At 44.3% G+C, this 14,346-nt stretch overlaps 1 protein-coding gene across 1 annotated transcript in view; it reads right to left on the bottom strand.

Moving 5' to 3' along the window:
• SCN10A (sodium voltage-gated channel alpha subunit 10) overlaps positions 1 to 14,346 on the bottom strand; it is a 102,659-nt gene that overhangs the window by 30,917 nt on the left and 57,396 nt on the right. Inside the window, exons 14-17 of the mRNA XM_009201166.3 lie at positions 13,881 to 14,054; positions 3,557 to 3,916; positions 1,620 to 2,066; positions 158 to 298 (exon numbers count right to left, since the gene is read on the bottom strand). Coding sequence (XP_009199430.2) covers positions 158 to 298; positions 1,620 to 2,066; positions 3,557 to 3,916; positions 13,881 to 14,054 — 1,122 coding nt within the window. The remainder of the gene's footprint in view (positions 1 to 157; positions 299 to 1,619; positions 2,067 to 3,556; positions 3,917 to 13,880; positions 14,055 to 14,346) is intronic.

Genomic DNA, 14,346 nt, shown 5'->3' with positions numbered 1-14,346 from the left:
GGGAGGGACTTCAAAAATTCCCAGGATGAGAAATGAGGTTATGTGGTTGAACGCAGTCTGGAATACCTCACCCTCACCCCCACCCTCCAGCCTCTACCAGCCCACTGGTCAGTGTCTGGCTGGCTGTCCAACCTCTCCAGGAAGCTCACATACCTACCTCTGCAGGGGCCTGAGGAATAGACTCATCTTTCCACGTCTCACCCAGGTATGGAGCCAGGTCCTCAGAAGATGTTCCAGCGCCTGGGCTCCTGAGTGTCAGGTGGTCCTCACACCTCTCAACTTGCTGCAGCTGCTCCTGCTAGTGAGAGAGGGTCCCAGCTGGGTGCCTGGCCCCACCTTTAGATGACCAGTTCTAAATTTGAAGGGATCTTGCACATCACAGGCTGCCAGAGCCAAGGGTTTCATATATGCAACTCACGTACATACATATACATACATACACAGTGTGAAGTGAGCATGAAGACTATAGCTAGATAGACCTGTGTTTTATCCTTGGGTTACACTAATTATAAGATGTGTGACCTTAGGCAAATTGTTTAACCTCTCTAATCTTTGTTTTCCCCATCTTCAAAATTCAAAAGGCTAGATCTGCATCATTCAGCTGTTTTGGTGACTAAATATGTTAGTGCTGGTAGAACACTTTGCACGAAGTGCTTGGCTCAGTAGATGTCAGCCATGACAATTGTTATGTGTCCAGAGGTCAAAATTGTAGGGAACTTGGCCATCTGGAGCTCCCTAAGAGCCCCAAAGTAACTGAAAATGCTTCTGAGTGGCAGACAGCTGTTACGGAGTTCATGTCCTTTACTCTGGGGATGGTGATGCCCTGCCCTCTGCTGTCACCCAGACAAAGGCATGTAAAATATGGCAGCTGATAACAGCAGCTGCTGGAACACAAGTGATGACTGCAGGGAAGAAGGCTCTGGGAAAGCTACAGACTCAAAGCACAATTTTTCTGGACCACTTAGTGACCTGACCAGCAGCCCTGCATGTTCCTGAGGCCCCACAGGGATCCCTGCCTTCCCACGTTGGGCAGAGGTGAATGCCCTGAGTTACTGAGAAGAGGTTAGCGAGGGTTGATATACCAGCTTAAGGTAGTAAGGAATAGTGCCAGGTATTTAAAAATACATATTATCAAATGGCTTAAATGTGCTTTAAATTTGTTGGTGCCAAAAGGAGTGTGTCATTTCCCTATTATATCACTCGTGGGGAAAAGCTGGCTAAATGAGTCACATAAGAATCAGGACTTCTGAGGATGCTGGTGAAGATTAGATGAGCCTTGCTCTTGGACAACATCCTGTTCTTAGAGAAATCTCATTAGCATCTCATGCACAGAGCCTGGGTTGGGCAGAGCGCATGGGACAACTGTGTGAAAGACAATCCCTAAGCACCTCAAGGTGGCCTGTTGCTCACCTGCTGCCCCCCACTCCCTGTTTGCCTGCCTGGGGAATTCTGACTTTTTCTTCCAGGCCCTGCTCAAACGCCACCTCCCCTGGAAAGCTTGGCATGGTTTACATTTCTTTATGTCAAGGTCTCCTCTGCATTTCCCTTTTGCCCTTTGTCACTCAAGCCCTGAGGCCCCTCCCCACTGCCTGTGGCTGTCCTATGGGGATAACTCTTACCTGTCCTTTGGGGATCACTTCTTGTTGGGCGCTCTGAGCATCTTCCTCACCATCATCCTCCAAGTCATCAAGATCGGATTCGCCCTCAGCAATGGGCACAGAGACCCACACAGTAGGATTAGCGATGAAGTCACTGTGCTCATCCCTGGGGCCTCTGGGAGCTTGAAGCCCTCCAGAGCTTCCCTCGGCAGTGTTGGCAGCAATGTGGTTCTCAGCTTTGGAGCTGGAGAGTGGGAGTTTCACCACCAGCTCGGGCTCTGCCTTGGGCCGGGGGAATGGGCAGGGCCTGCTGAAGAAGCTGCAAAGAGCCTGCTTGATACGATGGCCAAAGACCTGGATCCGTGCCAGGGCCACCTGCAGGTTGTTCACCTCCCCATCATCCTCCGGAGCTGTGAGGTTGTCAGCACTGAAAGAGTTCAATAGCAGGGCGATGAACAGGTTAAGCACCTGAAGAGAGGGAATGGAAGGGAAGACCGATCAATCTCTAAGCTGAGCCCCACATTGGCCTACTGGGTTAGCAGCTGGCTGGCAGGACAGCCATGGCCTGGGCCTCTTCCTGTCCACCTGGGATTCTGTCTCTTTTAGGGGAATAGACATTCTGAGAGCAGTTGAGGGAAGGTTTGGGGATGTCCTGGAGTGACCTGCCTTAGTGGATGAGGCGTGGAAGCATATTTTCTGCCATAAAGGAGGAGGCCCCTGCTGAGCAAAGGGACGTTTAGGGACAACAGAGAGAAGGCACTGGCCCTTCCTGCGACCACCCTCATGTGCCAAAGCCCTGGGTTCTATTCCCAACTCTGGAATCCAGGGCACATCTTGCTGCTTCCTGTTCTTCACTTGAGAGCAGGTGAAGAGTGGATGTGAAGACAAAATGATACGAGAAATGTAAAAGTGCTCAGAGGGGTAAACTTCCTGTCTGAGGGTGAGGGGCGTCTGTGGCTTTGCAGAGATGGTGGGCTCAGCCCGGAAGAACAGAGCGTCTGGGATGCAGGCAGAGGCATCTCTGGCTCAGAAGCCAGGGTGGAAAAGACTAAAGAGTCTGGATTTGTTGTTGCTTCCCTTCTCTTGGTTTAGCTTTCTTCTGCCTATAAAACTCTCATGAGGAAAGAACCCAAGTTGGTTGATGTCCAGGGCAATAAGAAAGGGGCTTCTGGAAGACTGCATCGTCGCACACAACCAGCCAGTCCCAGGAGGGCAACGACCCCCCATGACCAGACTGGGTGGAGACAAGCTGAGGGCAGGGGGCCAGGCTGGGGCAGAGAAGGGGTACTGGTGCTCATTGGCAAGTAAGTCTCCAGAGGGGCTTCCTCCAAACATGGAGTCGATTTTGTTATTATCTCCATGGCCTTGGATGTTGTCTGTGACCTGTTGTGCCTTCTCCCTGCGGCCTCTCCCCCTGCTCCCAGCTAGGACCTGTGCAGCTTGGAGAAATCAGTCAGCTCTTACTTCCCTGAATAAAAACGGTTTCCGAGCCCCCTTAGAGTGGGGAAACACATTTTTCCTTTAACAGCTAATAGCCACCATTTATTGAGTTCCTGCCTCGGCCCAGACATTGCATTAGGCAATTTGCATATGTCATCTCCTGTCATTTAATTCTCCCAGTAAACCCATGAGTAAGCACTATTTTCTTGATTTTAAGGAAATTAGAGCTTGAGAAGATTAAGTCTCTTGCCTGGGGTCACCCACCTAGTAAATGGTGGAGCTGGGATTCTACACTAGGTCTCTCTTTTTTAATCATATGTTCTCATTCCTGCAAGTCAGGCTGCCTCCCAAGGCACACTTTTTGTAATGAATCCCAGATGAATTTGAAAAGTTTGAAGACTTTTCAACCAGAGAAGTACAATCTGGGCATAAAAATGCAGATCAAAGCTTTTTCAGATAACCCAGAAGCCTCCTCCTTTCCCCAGGAGACAGTGCCCCCAGCAGGGCTCACCACTCACCACCAGGTTCCCCAGCACCATCACCGTCAAGAAAAGGATGAGGCATATGGATTTCTGGCCGACTTCCATGCAGGCCCACATGTTCTCAATCCACTCTCCACAGAGGATACGGAAGACAATGAGGAAAGAGTGGAAGAAGTCGTGCATGTGCCAGCGGGGCCAGTCTTCATGGGGCGCGGAGATATTTTTTCGGTTATTACGGTAGTTTTCCCCTAGGAGCTGCTTGCCAACCAGAGCAAAGACAAAGACAATGATGGCCAGGATGATGGTGAGGTTCCCCAGTGCCCCCACTGAGTTTCCGATGATCTTGATGAGCGTGTTTAAGGTGGGCCAGGACTTGGCCAGCTTGAAGACGCGCAGCTGCAGAGAAACAGAGACTGTCAGGTTTTGGTAGCTGTGCTCATTACCTTTCATCTAAAGTTTTGGCTGGAAACCAAAGATCTGGGAAAAACACAAGACCTCTCATCCCATTAAACCAGGGCATTTTCTGGAAGCTGCTTTCAGAGACCTTTCTTCCTGTGCTATAAATTACTCAAAAATATGATCAGCCTTCTATGGTTCCTAAGTATCAATGTGTTTCACTGACTGTGGCTGAGTCAGGGTCTTGTACTGGGGTGGTGGCCTTGTGATCTGTACTCTGTTCTATAGCCACAGGCCTGATCCCTCCTGAATATGGGCCTCTTCTGTGGAGGTGGGATGGGTGTGATGGGGCTCACAAATAAGTGAGAACAAGCTTATTTTGACCTGAAGAGAGACCAGCCTCCTTCGGGTAGGGGACGACCCACTGCATTCGATAGGTATTGGCAAAACATCTCTTAGGGCATTTCTCATCTTGGGGAAGTGGATAACATCTGTTGCTCCCACCAGCTTTGAAACTGCAAATGTCTATGATTTCATGGACTCAGCATTCATATGTTCATTTAATTGACCAACCAACCTGCCCCCCGGAGCACCAGCCATGCAGGTGCATGGCACTGTGCTAGCCTGTGAGGTATATGAAGAGAGGTGTGTGGGCCCTTGCTCTCATGGAACTAATTGTTTAGTTACTGAGAAAAGATGAAGTCTCAAAAAGTCTTCATTGTAAACTCAAATATGCTAAGTCCCACAGACAGCAAAAGCAACAAGCATAAAAATGTGTAAATGTTTTAAGATATATTTGTGTGGTTCTCTAATTTGTTCAGAAAAAAACAACCGCGATCAACTGTCAGTCTGTCAGTCAAGGTGTGTTTATGGAGCACCTACTAGGAGCCAGCCTGTGGCTTAGGTGCTAGGATGCAATGCTGAACAGAACAGTGCAGCAACAATTTTATCACTTATATCAGTGAGTAAATCTCATGGGAGGAGGTTTCGTCCTCTTACACAGTAAGTACTGTATACACCTCTTTATGTGATAGGGGAGAGGGGGTCCACATTCACCTTAGACCTAATCTGGAAATTACTCTCCTCATATGGGAAGCGGAGCTTAAAACAACAACTCTGTGGACTGGTCACAGAGGCAGCTGATGAACACAAATAAAAATTGAGCATTAGTAACTAGTATGGGCAGCAGGAAACGTAGTCCATGGCCTGCCAAAGGTTGTGAGCCTAGCAGGAATTTCTCCCCACTTTAAGACAAGATCCCAAAGAGCTTTACCCTTCATGGAAGGATGAACCATAAACAAGCCAAGGAGAATGCAAGGAAAATTGGATGGCTGGTGCTAGGTACCAGCTACAGGAGGAAAATTGACTCTGAGCATTTGGAACAACAAAGTGGTGGTGCTCATATAGGATTTTAGCTAGAATTCACACTACCTAGGTATTTTAAGTTGAGAATTTAATTTAGAGCAATTCTACAAAGTGCTCTGCAGAATTAAATGCAAATACTCTCTGGAAGAACCTGCCTTCATCCCAGGTTTCATAGTATTCCCTCAAAAACTGTTTAAGAGTTGCAGTAAAAAAACAAACAAAAACAGAAGGAATGAGAGTGAATGAGATCCAGGAGAAACCACAGATGTGGAAACAGTCATTCCATTTCTTCAGATGATACAATTATTAGTCAGAGATAATGGTATAATTAGGAATAATATGTTAAAGAAATAAAATAATAACTTGAAACAATGTGTAGAGAATAAAAAAACTATAGATAACAAGTTGTGAAAAACAAATACACTCTTAGAAATGAGAAGTATAATACTTAAAATTAAAAATACTATGAAGAAGGTTTGCATCAGGTTTGACACAATTTGGGAGAGAATTAGTGAACTGAGGATATGTCAGAATAAATTATTCAGAATGTAACCCAGAGAGACATAAGATGAAAAATATCAAAATAGTGTAAGAGACACAGAGGATAGAACAAGATAGTTTAATATCTATCTAACCAAAGTCCAGAAGGAGAAAAAATAGAATGGAGTGGAGGCTATAATTGCTCACATAATGTCTGGGAACTTTCCAGAATTGAAGAAAATTACAAATCTAAAGATTCAAGAAGTCAATGAATCTTAAGCATTATAAATGAAAAGAAATCCACACCTAGACATATTACAGTGAAATTGCAGAACAGCAAAGACGGAGAGAAGATTTAAAAAGCATCCAGAAAGAAAGGAATAACAGTTAAATTGAAAGCTGATTGCTCATTAGCAACAATGGAGGCTAATTGTTGGAATAATATCTTCACTGAAGGAAGATAAAATAAGTATCAACTAGAATTTTACATTCATAAGAAATGTCTCTCTAAGACAGGGGCAAAATGAAGAGCAAATTTCAGATAAACAGAGAGGTTATTGCCAGAAGGCACTTACTAAAAGAAATCCTAAAGGAGGTACTTCAGGTAGATAGAAAGTGATCCCAGAAGTAACATGTAATGTGTAATACACAAGAATGCGAAACTGTACCCCAAAGGGTTAAATAAATCAATAACTAAATTTTTAGGCTTACAGGATACCAAATAAGAAACTACTCACTGAAAATCTGAAACTCAAACTGTGTTCCAAAGAGTAAGAAATCAGTAACTTACAAAAATTCTTGCGTTTTTAGGACAGCAGATAGGTAAAGAAACAACTTGCTGTGACACTGAAACTCCTTCCTCTTGTCAGATGAAGAAAAAAGTGGCTGAAATCAGTTGGAACCGGGATGGCCGACTGGAGTTTGTGCAGAATGAACTTACTGACGTCATGGACTGAATTTCCACTTCATATTGGATACTAACTCCCCCAAGATTTGCATATGCAACCCACAAGTTAGCATGAAGAAATAACTGTGCAGGCCCAGGGACTCTCCAAACCTCCCCTTTCCTTCCACCAATCACCTGCAAATCTCGGTATCCACTCACTAAATATTTTCTAATAAAAATACTGCCTTGAAGACAGCGCAGTGGGGAGACAGATCTGAGGCTTGACTTCCTGTCTTCTTGCCAGCCAGCTTGCAATATTAAGCTTTTCTTTTCTCAAAAACCTGGTGTCATAGTCTTGGCTTCCAACGTTATAGTATTGGTTTCTAGTGCATTGGGCAGCGAGCCCCCACTGGCTCTATAACAAAGGCATAAAGAGCAGGAAAGTGCTAAGTATGAGAGTGAATCTAAATAAACATTGAGTGGACGCAACAGCAATGTCTTGTGAGATGTGGAAGAGACTGGTCATATGGTCTCCATTCACCTTTCTGCTCCCAGATACAACGGAAGACTGTTTTCCAGTTTTGCTTGCAAATAGTTGGGGTCACATTAGTGGGTTCTGTCTGGTGGAATGGAGATGGAGACAGAAGTAATATACATGGCTTTTAGGCACAGCCTTAAACCCCCTGCACTTTTTCTTTCCCTTTCATGTTCACCATAAAGGTCACTAATTGAAGATGGTGACATCATAATATGGGATAATCCTAGATCCTCGAGTCGCTACTTGAAGTAGAAACTCCCAGGAAAGCTTCCCAACAAGCACTGAACGTGCTGTGAGAGATACATCTCTATTATGTTAACTCACAGATTTAGAGGGTATCTCTGCAATTAGTTGTACTTATCTTGAGTAATGGAGAAATTGGTTCATTGAAAAAAGGTATTGCCTTTTCAAAAGCATCAATCTGTGGCACTGGCTTAATGATCATGTGGTGGGCAACAAGGAAGCTGATAGGAGAAGGCTTGGAAAGTTAATCCATGCTATTCAGTGACAAAATATTGCCTGCAAAAATTTTGAGGCAGATCATAAGCCTCATGAACCAGCAACCCTAGGGGAAGGGTTTATTAAATCTTAGTATTGTGGGTCAGTTGTAACTGGCTATGTTGGTCAAGACAGTACAAGAAAGAGATTAGCTCAGGAAAGATTTAGCTGGTTTATAAGAAATAAAAGGAAATATAATCCAGAAATTTAGAGCCTTGACAATTTAGGGAACTGTACTGCTTCTAGATTCCAGGCAGTGAGCAATGGGATTAAGTCTTCCAATGTTGAAGACTAGTTAAATTTTCCAATTAAATGAAACAAGTCTTAACAAAACGTGTAGTAATGGCGTAGCCACTGTTTCTCGTGCAAGAGAAAGGCATGGGGAAAGGAGAGCAAAGAAATGAAGAACAATTGAGAACTTTGTCAAAGAAAGCATTTTGTGTGGCAAATGAGAGGTCTGAAGCCATCTAAGTTTTTGAAGTAATGGTATTGTGAAATAAACCATAATCCCTGACTGAAAAAGCCTTTCACTATTTAAACCTTAAAACAAACCTTGGTTTTCCATTTTTCCACAAGCAGGAGGCAAACTTTGAAGGTTATACTGGCCTCCTTCAGGCATGGCAAAGTCACTTCTTGGAGTCCCACCTAGAGCTGGCTTGCATTAGGCTATGATATGAGTGAGAAATAAACCTTTATTGGGGTAAGTTACTCAGTTTTAGGGATTGTCTGTATAATAGCTTTATTTTTCATTGATTAATAAAACTTTTTATAAACAAGATAAAATTAAAATACTTATCATTACAATAAATTGGGGAAGGGTATCTGGAATGAAAAATTGGGAGGGAGGTTACAGATTTTAGCTAACTTTTGCCTTTGATTAAATTAACTAACGGAGAGTTAATTTATGCTGTAATTTCTGCAGCCTCAACCTCCTGGGTTCAAGTCATCCTCCCACCTCATCCTACCAAATAGCTGAGACTACAGACGTGTGCTATCATGCCCAGCTAATTTTTTTACTTTTCTTTTTTTTTAAATTTTAATTAAATTAATTAATTAATTTACTTTTGAGACAGAGTTTTGCTCTTGTGGCCCAGGCTGGAGTGCAATGGTGCGATCTCGGCTCACCGCAACCTCTGCCTCCCAGGTTCAAGCAATTCTCACGCCTCAGCCTCCCAGGTAGCTGGGATCACAGGCATGCGCCACCACACTGGGCTAATTTTGTATTTTTGCTAGAGATGGGACTTCTCCATGTTGGTCAGGCTGGTCTTGAACTCCCGACCTAAGGTGATCCGCCTGTCTGCACCTCCCAAAATGCTGGGATTACAGGCATTAGCCACTGCACCTGGCCTTCTTTTTATTTTTTTTAATGAGACAGAGTCTCACTCTGTTGCCCAAGCTGGAGTGCAGTGGCATGATCTTGGCTAACTGCAACCTCTGCCTCTGGGATTCAAGTAATTCTCCTGCCTCACCCTCCTGAATAACTGGGATTACAGGCATGCGCCACCACACCCAGCTAAGTTTTGTATTTTTAGTAGAGATGGGGTTTCCTCCTGTTGGCCAGGCTGGTCTCCAACTCCTGTCCTCAAGCAATCCTCCCACCTCGGCCTCCCAAAATTCTGGGATTACAGATGTGAGCCACCCCACCGACCCCCTTGGCTTTAAAAAAAAAAAAAATTGGCATAACTTTGGAACCCTGATACCAAAACCTGGCAAGGACAATGAAAGTCAGGAAAATTATAGATCAAATATTACTCATTGATATGGATAAAAAAATCTTAAGCAAATTTTTAGCAAACTAAATCTTCCAATGTATTAAAAAATGCATCATGATCAAGCTAGGTTTAAGCTGGGAATGTAAAGTTGATTTAACATTAGAAAGTCAATTAATATAATTCACCACTTTAACAGATTAAAGGAGAAAATACATGATTATCTCAATACATGTAGAATAATTGTCCGATAAAATTAAACATCCATTCATGATAAATATCCTTGATAAAAGAGAACTTCTTAAACTGATAAAGGTTTCTTATCTTTAAAAATGCCTGCCACAACTGTTACGGGTGGTGAAATGTTGAAAGGATTCTCTTTGGGATCAGGAAGTTGACAAAGATGCCTGTTATTAACACTTGTTTTCAACAGTGTACTGGATGTCCTAACTAGCACAGTGATCTAGTAAAAAGAACCTAACGGCATAATGATTAGAAAAGAAAAAATTAAACTCATTATTTTCACATGATGTGATTGTGTTAGAAAATTTAAAACATTGTATAGATAAATCATTAGAATTAATAAGAGACGTTTCTGGATACAAAAATGTTAAATGTCAAAATGCTAGCCAAAAATGCTAGAAAAGAACATTTAAAAAGATATGCAAGATCCTATGGAGAAAATTGCAAAAACATCATGGAAACATTTTTAAACTATATTGAAAGACTGGTATAGAGAGTATACTATCTTCATAGATCAGAAGACTGCATTTTGTAAAGATTATATGTCTTCCCATATTGACCTATCAATTATAGCAGTCCCTAATGGGAAAAACAATAACAGCTTTGTGTGTGGAGGGGTGTGCAACTTGGCAAGCTAATTCTAAAATGAATATGAAAGTGTGCAGGCCAAGATATTCTTGCAGTAAATTAGGTGGATTACTTGATTTACAGACACAGATATATTTAAAGCTGCCATAATTAAGACTGATATTGGTACCAGGATACACCAATGGACTAATGGAGCAAATGGAGCAAGGCTTTAAATGATGGGAGGAGAAGCAATACTATTTTGGGAGAGACGGAAGACAGAATTTTTATTTCTTCCTTTTCCCCTCCTCCCTTCTCTTTTCTTTCCTTCCTTCAATCAATCAACAGATGTTTATTGAGTTCCTATGTATGTGCTGTGCCTTGTGCTAGGCCCTTGGGGTAAAATGGTAGACAAGAAACTCTGGTTTTTGCCTCACGGGATAGCAGGACAATTGTAAATGCCAGGTTAATTTGATGAGGGAATCCAATTTTAGATAGCATGGTTGGGGAGGTCTCTTCTAAGGAGGTGACAAGTGCATGGAACTCAGAGGTTGAGAATAAGTGAGCTAAGTGAAGACTAAAGGAAAGCATTCCAGGCACAGTGAAAACAACTTCGAAGGCCCAAAGCCAAGAAGATCTCTGTTATGTGTGAAGAAGAGAGAAGAGGCCTTTCTGCCTGAAGTAAAGTGGGCAAGACAGAGACTGGTGAACTGGCAGGTCCTGATTATGTAGAACTTTGTACACCATCATGAGGAGTCTGGATTTTATTCTCAGAGCAATGGGAAACCAGTGAAGTTACTTGTAACAAATGTATTACCAACATAAAATGTTGGTAATAGGGAAACTCTGTGTGTGTGTGTGTGTGTGTGTGTGTGTGGCGGGATTGATGGTATATGAAAGCTCTCTGTTCAATATGCTCCAGTTTTCTGAAAACTGAAAACTGTCCTGAAAATAAAGTCTATTAATTAAAACCATGAAGCTGACCAGCTGGTGGTGATTTTTCTCCAGCATTTCTCACAGCTCAGGTGCAGGCAAGGTGGAGAGAAATATTTGACTTAGACTCTCCAGTGAGGTTTTGCCAAGCACAAAAATGCAAAGAGGCAGAGGGGAAAGGTGATTGAGTTTATTTTCAAGGGCATAATAATATTGGTGGGCCGTGAAATCTAAGGCAGGTCATGAGGGAGGTGGAATAGACCCCAAGAAAGTGTGTAGTTGGTGGGTGTGGTTAGGGAATTGTGCCTTGATCAGCATGTTAAAATCAGCGAGGTGGGGACAGGGCAGCATTCCCCTGGAGAATCCTATAGGGGCAGATTGTGAAGTAAACTTGCCTATTTTGGGTTGTTTGAGACTTTAGACTGTGGGATCACAAAAAAAGTAGCACATAGACCTTAAAACACTAAGCTTCTGCTTCCCCAAATGTATAGAAACGTTCGTATTTTATTAGAAAACTCACTGTGGGCCTGCCAGGGCATGGGGGTATGATATCTTGCTCTCTTAACGATTGTGCTTAGGTGCCTTATATTGACCATCAGCTTAGGGGCCTGCCTCTTGTCATCAGTTTCTAGATACCGAGAGAAATCTGTCCTTCTACAAATGTGATTTAATTCTGACCTTCTAAGATTTCTGGGTTGTGGATAAAGAGTCCTACAGGCCTACTCTACCGTTTTCCTCCCTGGGATGGTGACAGCACCATCAGCTTAGGCAGATGCCATCAACCAGAGCGATGAGATGAGAAGAGAACTTGATATGAGCGGATTGATCTGAGAGGAGGGGTCTGATATTGATATTAGAAGAAGATTTATTAATCTGATTTTGATCTTTATAAGGAGGGATTAGGGACCCTGATAATACTGATGATGATGGTCCATTCCTTCCTCCTCCTCCTTCCTTCCTTCCTTCCTTCCCGCCCTGCCTTCCCCGCCTTCGCCTTCTTCTTTTCCTTCCTGTTTCCCCGCCTTTTTCTTTTTCTTTTTCCTTCCAGGGCGATCCTTCCTTCCTTTTCCGCGACATTTCTTCTGATTTTATGCCTGAAAGTGAGCCAGCGCCCGCAAAGTGCGCGCAAAGATTCGACGCCAGCTATGACGGATATTCTCTCTGTCTCCTTTCTTTTTGAGTATTGTGGTCTCATTCTGTCACCCAGTCTGGAGTGCAGTGGCATGATCATGGCGCACTGCAGCCTCCACCTCCCTGGTCTCAGGTGATCCTCCCACCTCAGCCTTCTGAGTAGCTGGGACAACAGATGCACCACCATGCCTGGATAATTTTTTCATTTTTGTAGACACAGGGTTTCACCACGTTGCTCTTGAACTCCTGGGCTCAAGCGATCTGTCTGCCTTGGCCTCCCAAAGTACTAGGATTACAGGTGTGGGCCACTGCACCCGGCCTGAGATGGTCACGTTGATTTCTATGTAAACCTCCCTCCCTGGAGTTGTGCACTGCTTTGGGTCTGCCTAGGTGAAATGGAGTCATCTTTGCCTGTCTACCTGAGGCAAATATCCAGTGCCCAAATCTCTTCCATGGCTGGCTCTATGTCACTACACATGGGCATTTGAGTTTGCCACCCCTAATCCAGGTACACCAAGTTCAGGGGCTCAACACTGTCTCACTGGCCTCCGTGATAGGGTCCCAGGCAGATCTGTCCTAGTGTCTCGCTGCCTCCTGAACCATGCACCCCTTCAATCTCTGGATGCCCAACACTTGTCAGGACCTTGGGGAGATTGCTGGATACTCCCCTTTGTTTTGTCACCTCTCTCCAAGGCTAGATTCAGGGCTCCCAGTTAACACTGAGAGATTCCTGAGAGCAAGTGGCCTGCGCTAACAAGCCATGACATTTCTTCAGGCCTCTTTCCTATTCCCAAGAGTCAACGAGATGCCAAGCTTCCTCCAGATGGCCTGGAGACTTGGAAGAACCTAGTGACCTGACTCTCCTGGGAATCTGACAAGTTTGGCTGACAAACGTGGCTCTGATAAAAGTGGGTGACTTGCGGCACTTCTCCTGTAGAGGGCGTCCTGGAGCTGAGTTTGGAGAAGAGTCGTCACTGCATGTGAGTGAGGCTAATAGGAGGCAGTTTGAGGGTGCTTGACACATTGGGGCTGTGACTTCGGGCACCAGGGAATTGGAGAATGACCTCCTTGAGGCTGGAAGGAGCTGGGGCTCTGGAGTCAGACAACCTGGATTTGAGATCCAGATCTGTGGCATATTCCCTTGCTTGGCAGATGGGAGACTTTGGGGTCATCATGGAACCATTCTTTTTCCTCCTCCACTCATGAGGATCTTAAAAACAACTATCTTTCAGGGTTGTCGTGAGCATAAAATGAGGTACGTTTTATCAAGTGTCCAGTGCTATGCCTGACACATTGGAAGTGCTCAGTAAGTATTAGCTGCTATGATTATCGCTGTTATTGTTATTTGATAAGAGACGAGGACAGTGCTTGGAAGTCCCCTCTTGGTGCAGATGAGGGAGCCAAGGCCCAGAGAGGAGAAGGTACGTCCCCACTCTGAGTCACCGAAAAGCTGGGACCACAGACCTAAGTCTCCAGTCGCCCAGGAGTCATACCCTGCTCCCTCCCACAAGGACAGGAGAGGAAGGGGGAGCTGGCTGGTGCAGTCCCCAGAGCACAGTGTCTTCCCTGAGTCTGGGTGGGAGTTCCCCCAAGCCGTCAAGAGAAAAACATTACCAAGCGGAAGCTCCGCAGCACAGACAGGCTTCCCTTCTTGGCCACGCCCAGCTCTAGCAGACTCACAGTAACGATGATGCAGTCAAAGATATTCCACTTCTTCTGGAAATAATAGTATGGGTCGAAGGCAATGATTTTGAAGACCATTTCAGCAGTAAAAAATATGGTAAAGACCTAGGAGTGGAAACAAGTTTTATCACAGTGGGATCTGTGGGGTCGGAGGCAATGACAAAAATGGCAGCAAGAAAATGTCTTATTTACAAAATAGAAAATCCTCTTGTTTTGTTCAGTTGCTATGTTATCTGTGGGCTCCTGAGTATTGGCCAGGGGAACAGCCAACGGGACAGAATGGAGACATTTCTGCACCATTCTCAGGCACTGTGCATGCTGCAGTTTTTCCATGCGAATGGTGGTGGGAGTGGAGTAAGTCTTTAAGATCATTATTATAATATCATTATGTCAGTGA

The sequence above is a fragment of the Papio anubis genome, chromosome 2 (assembly GCF_008728515.1).
Source record: "Papio anubis isolate 15944 chromosome 2, Panubis1.0, whole genome shotgun sequence".
NCBI classification, from domain to species: Eukaryota; Metazoa; Chordata; class Mammalia; order Primates; family Cercopithecidae; genus Papio; species Papio anubis.
The sequence above is the reverse complement of the archived record's forward strand: the minus strand, read 5'-3'. Positions and strand labels throughout refer to the sequence as shown.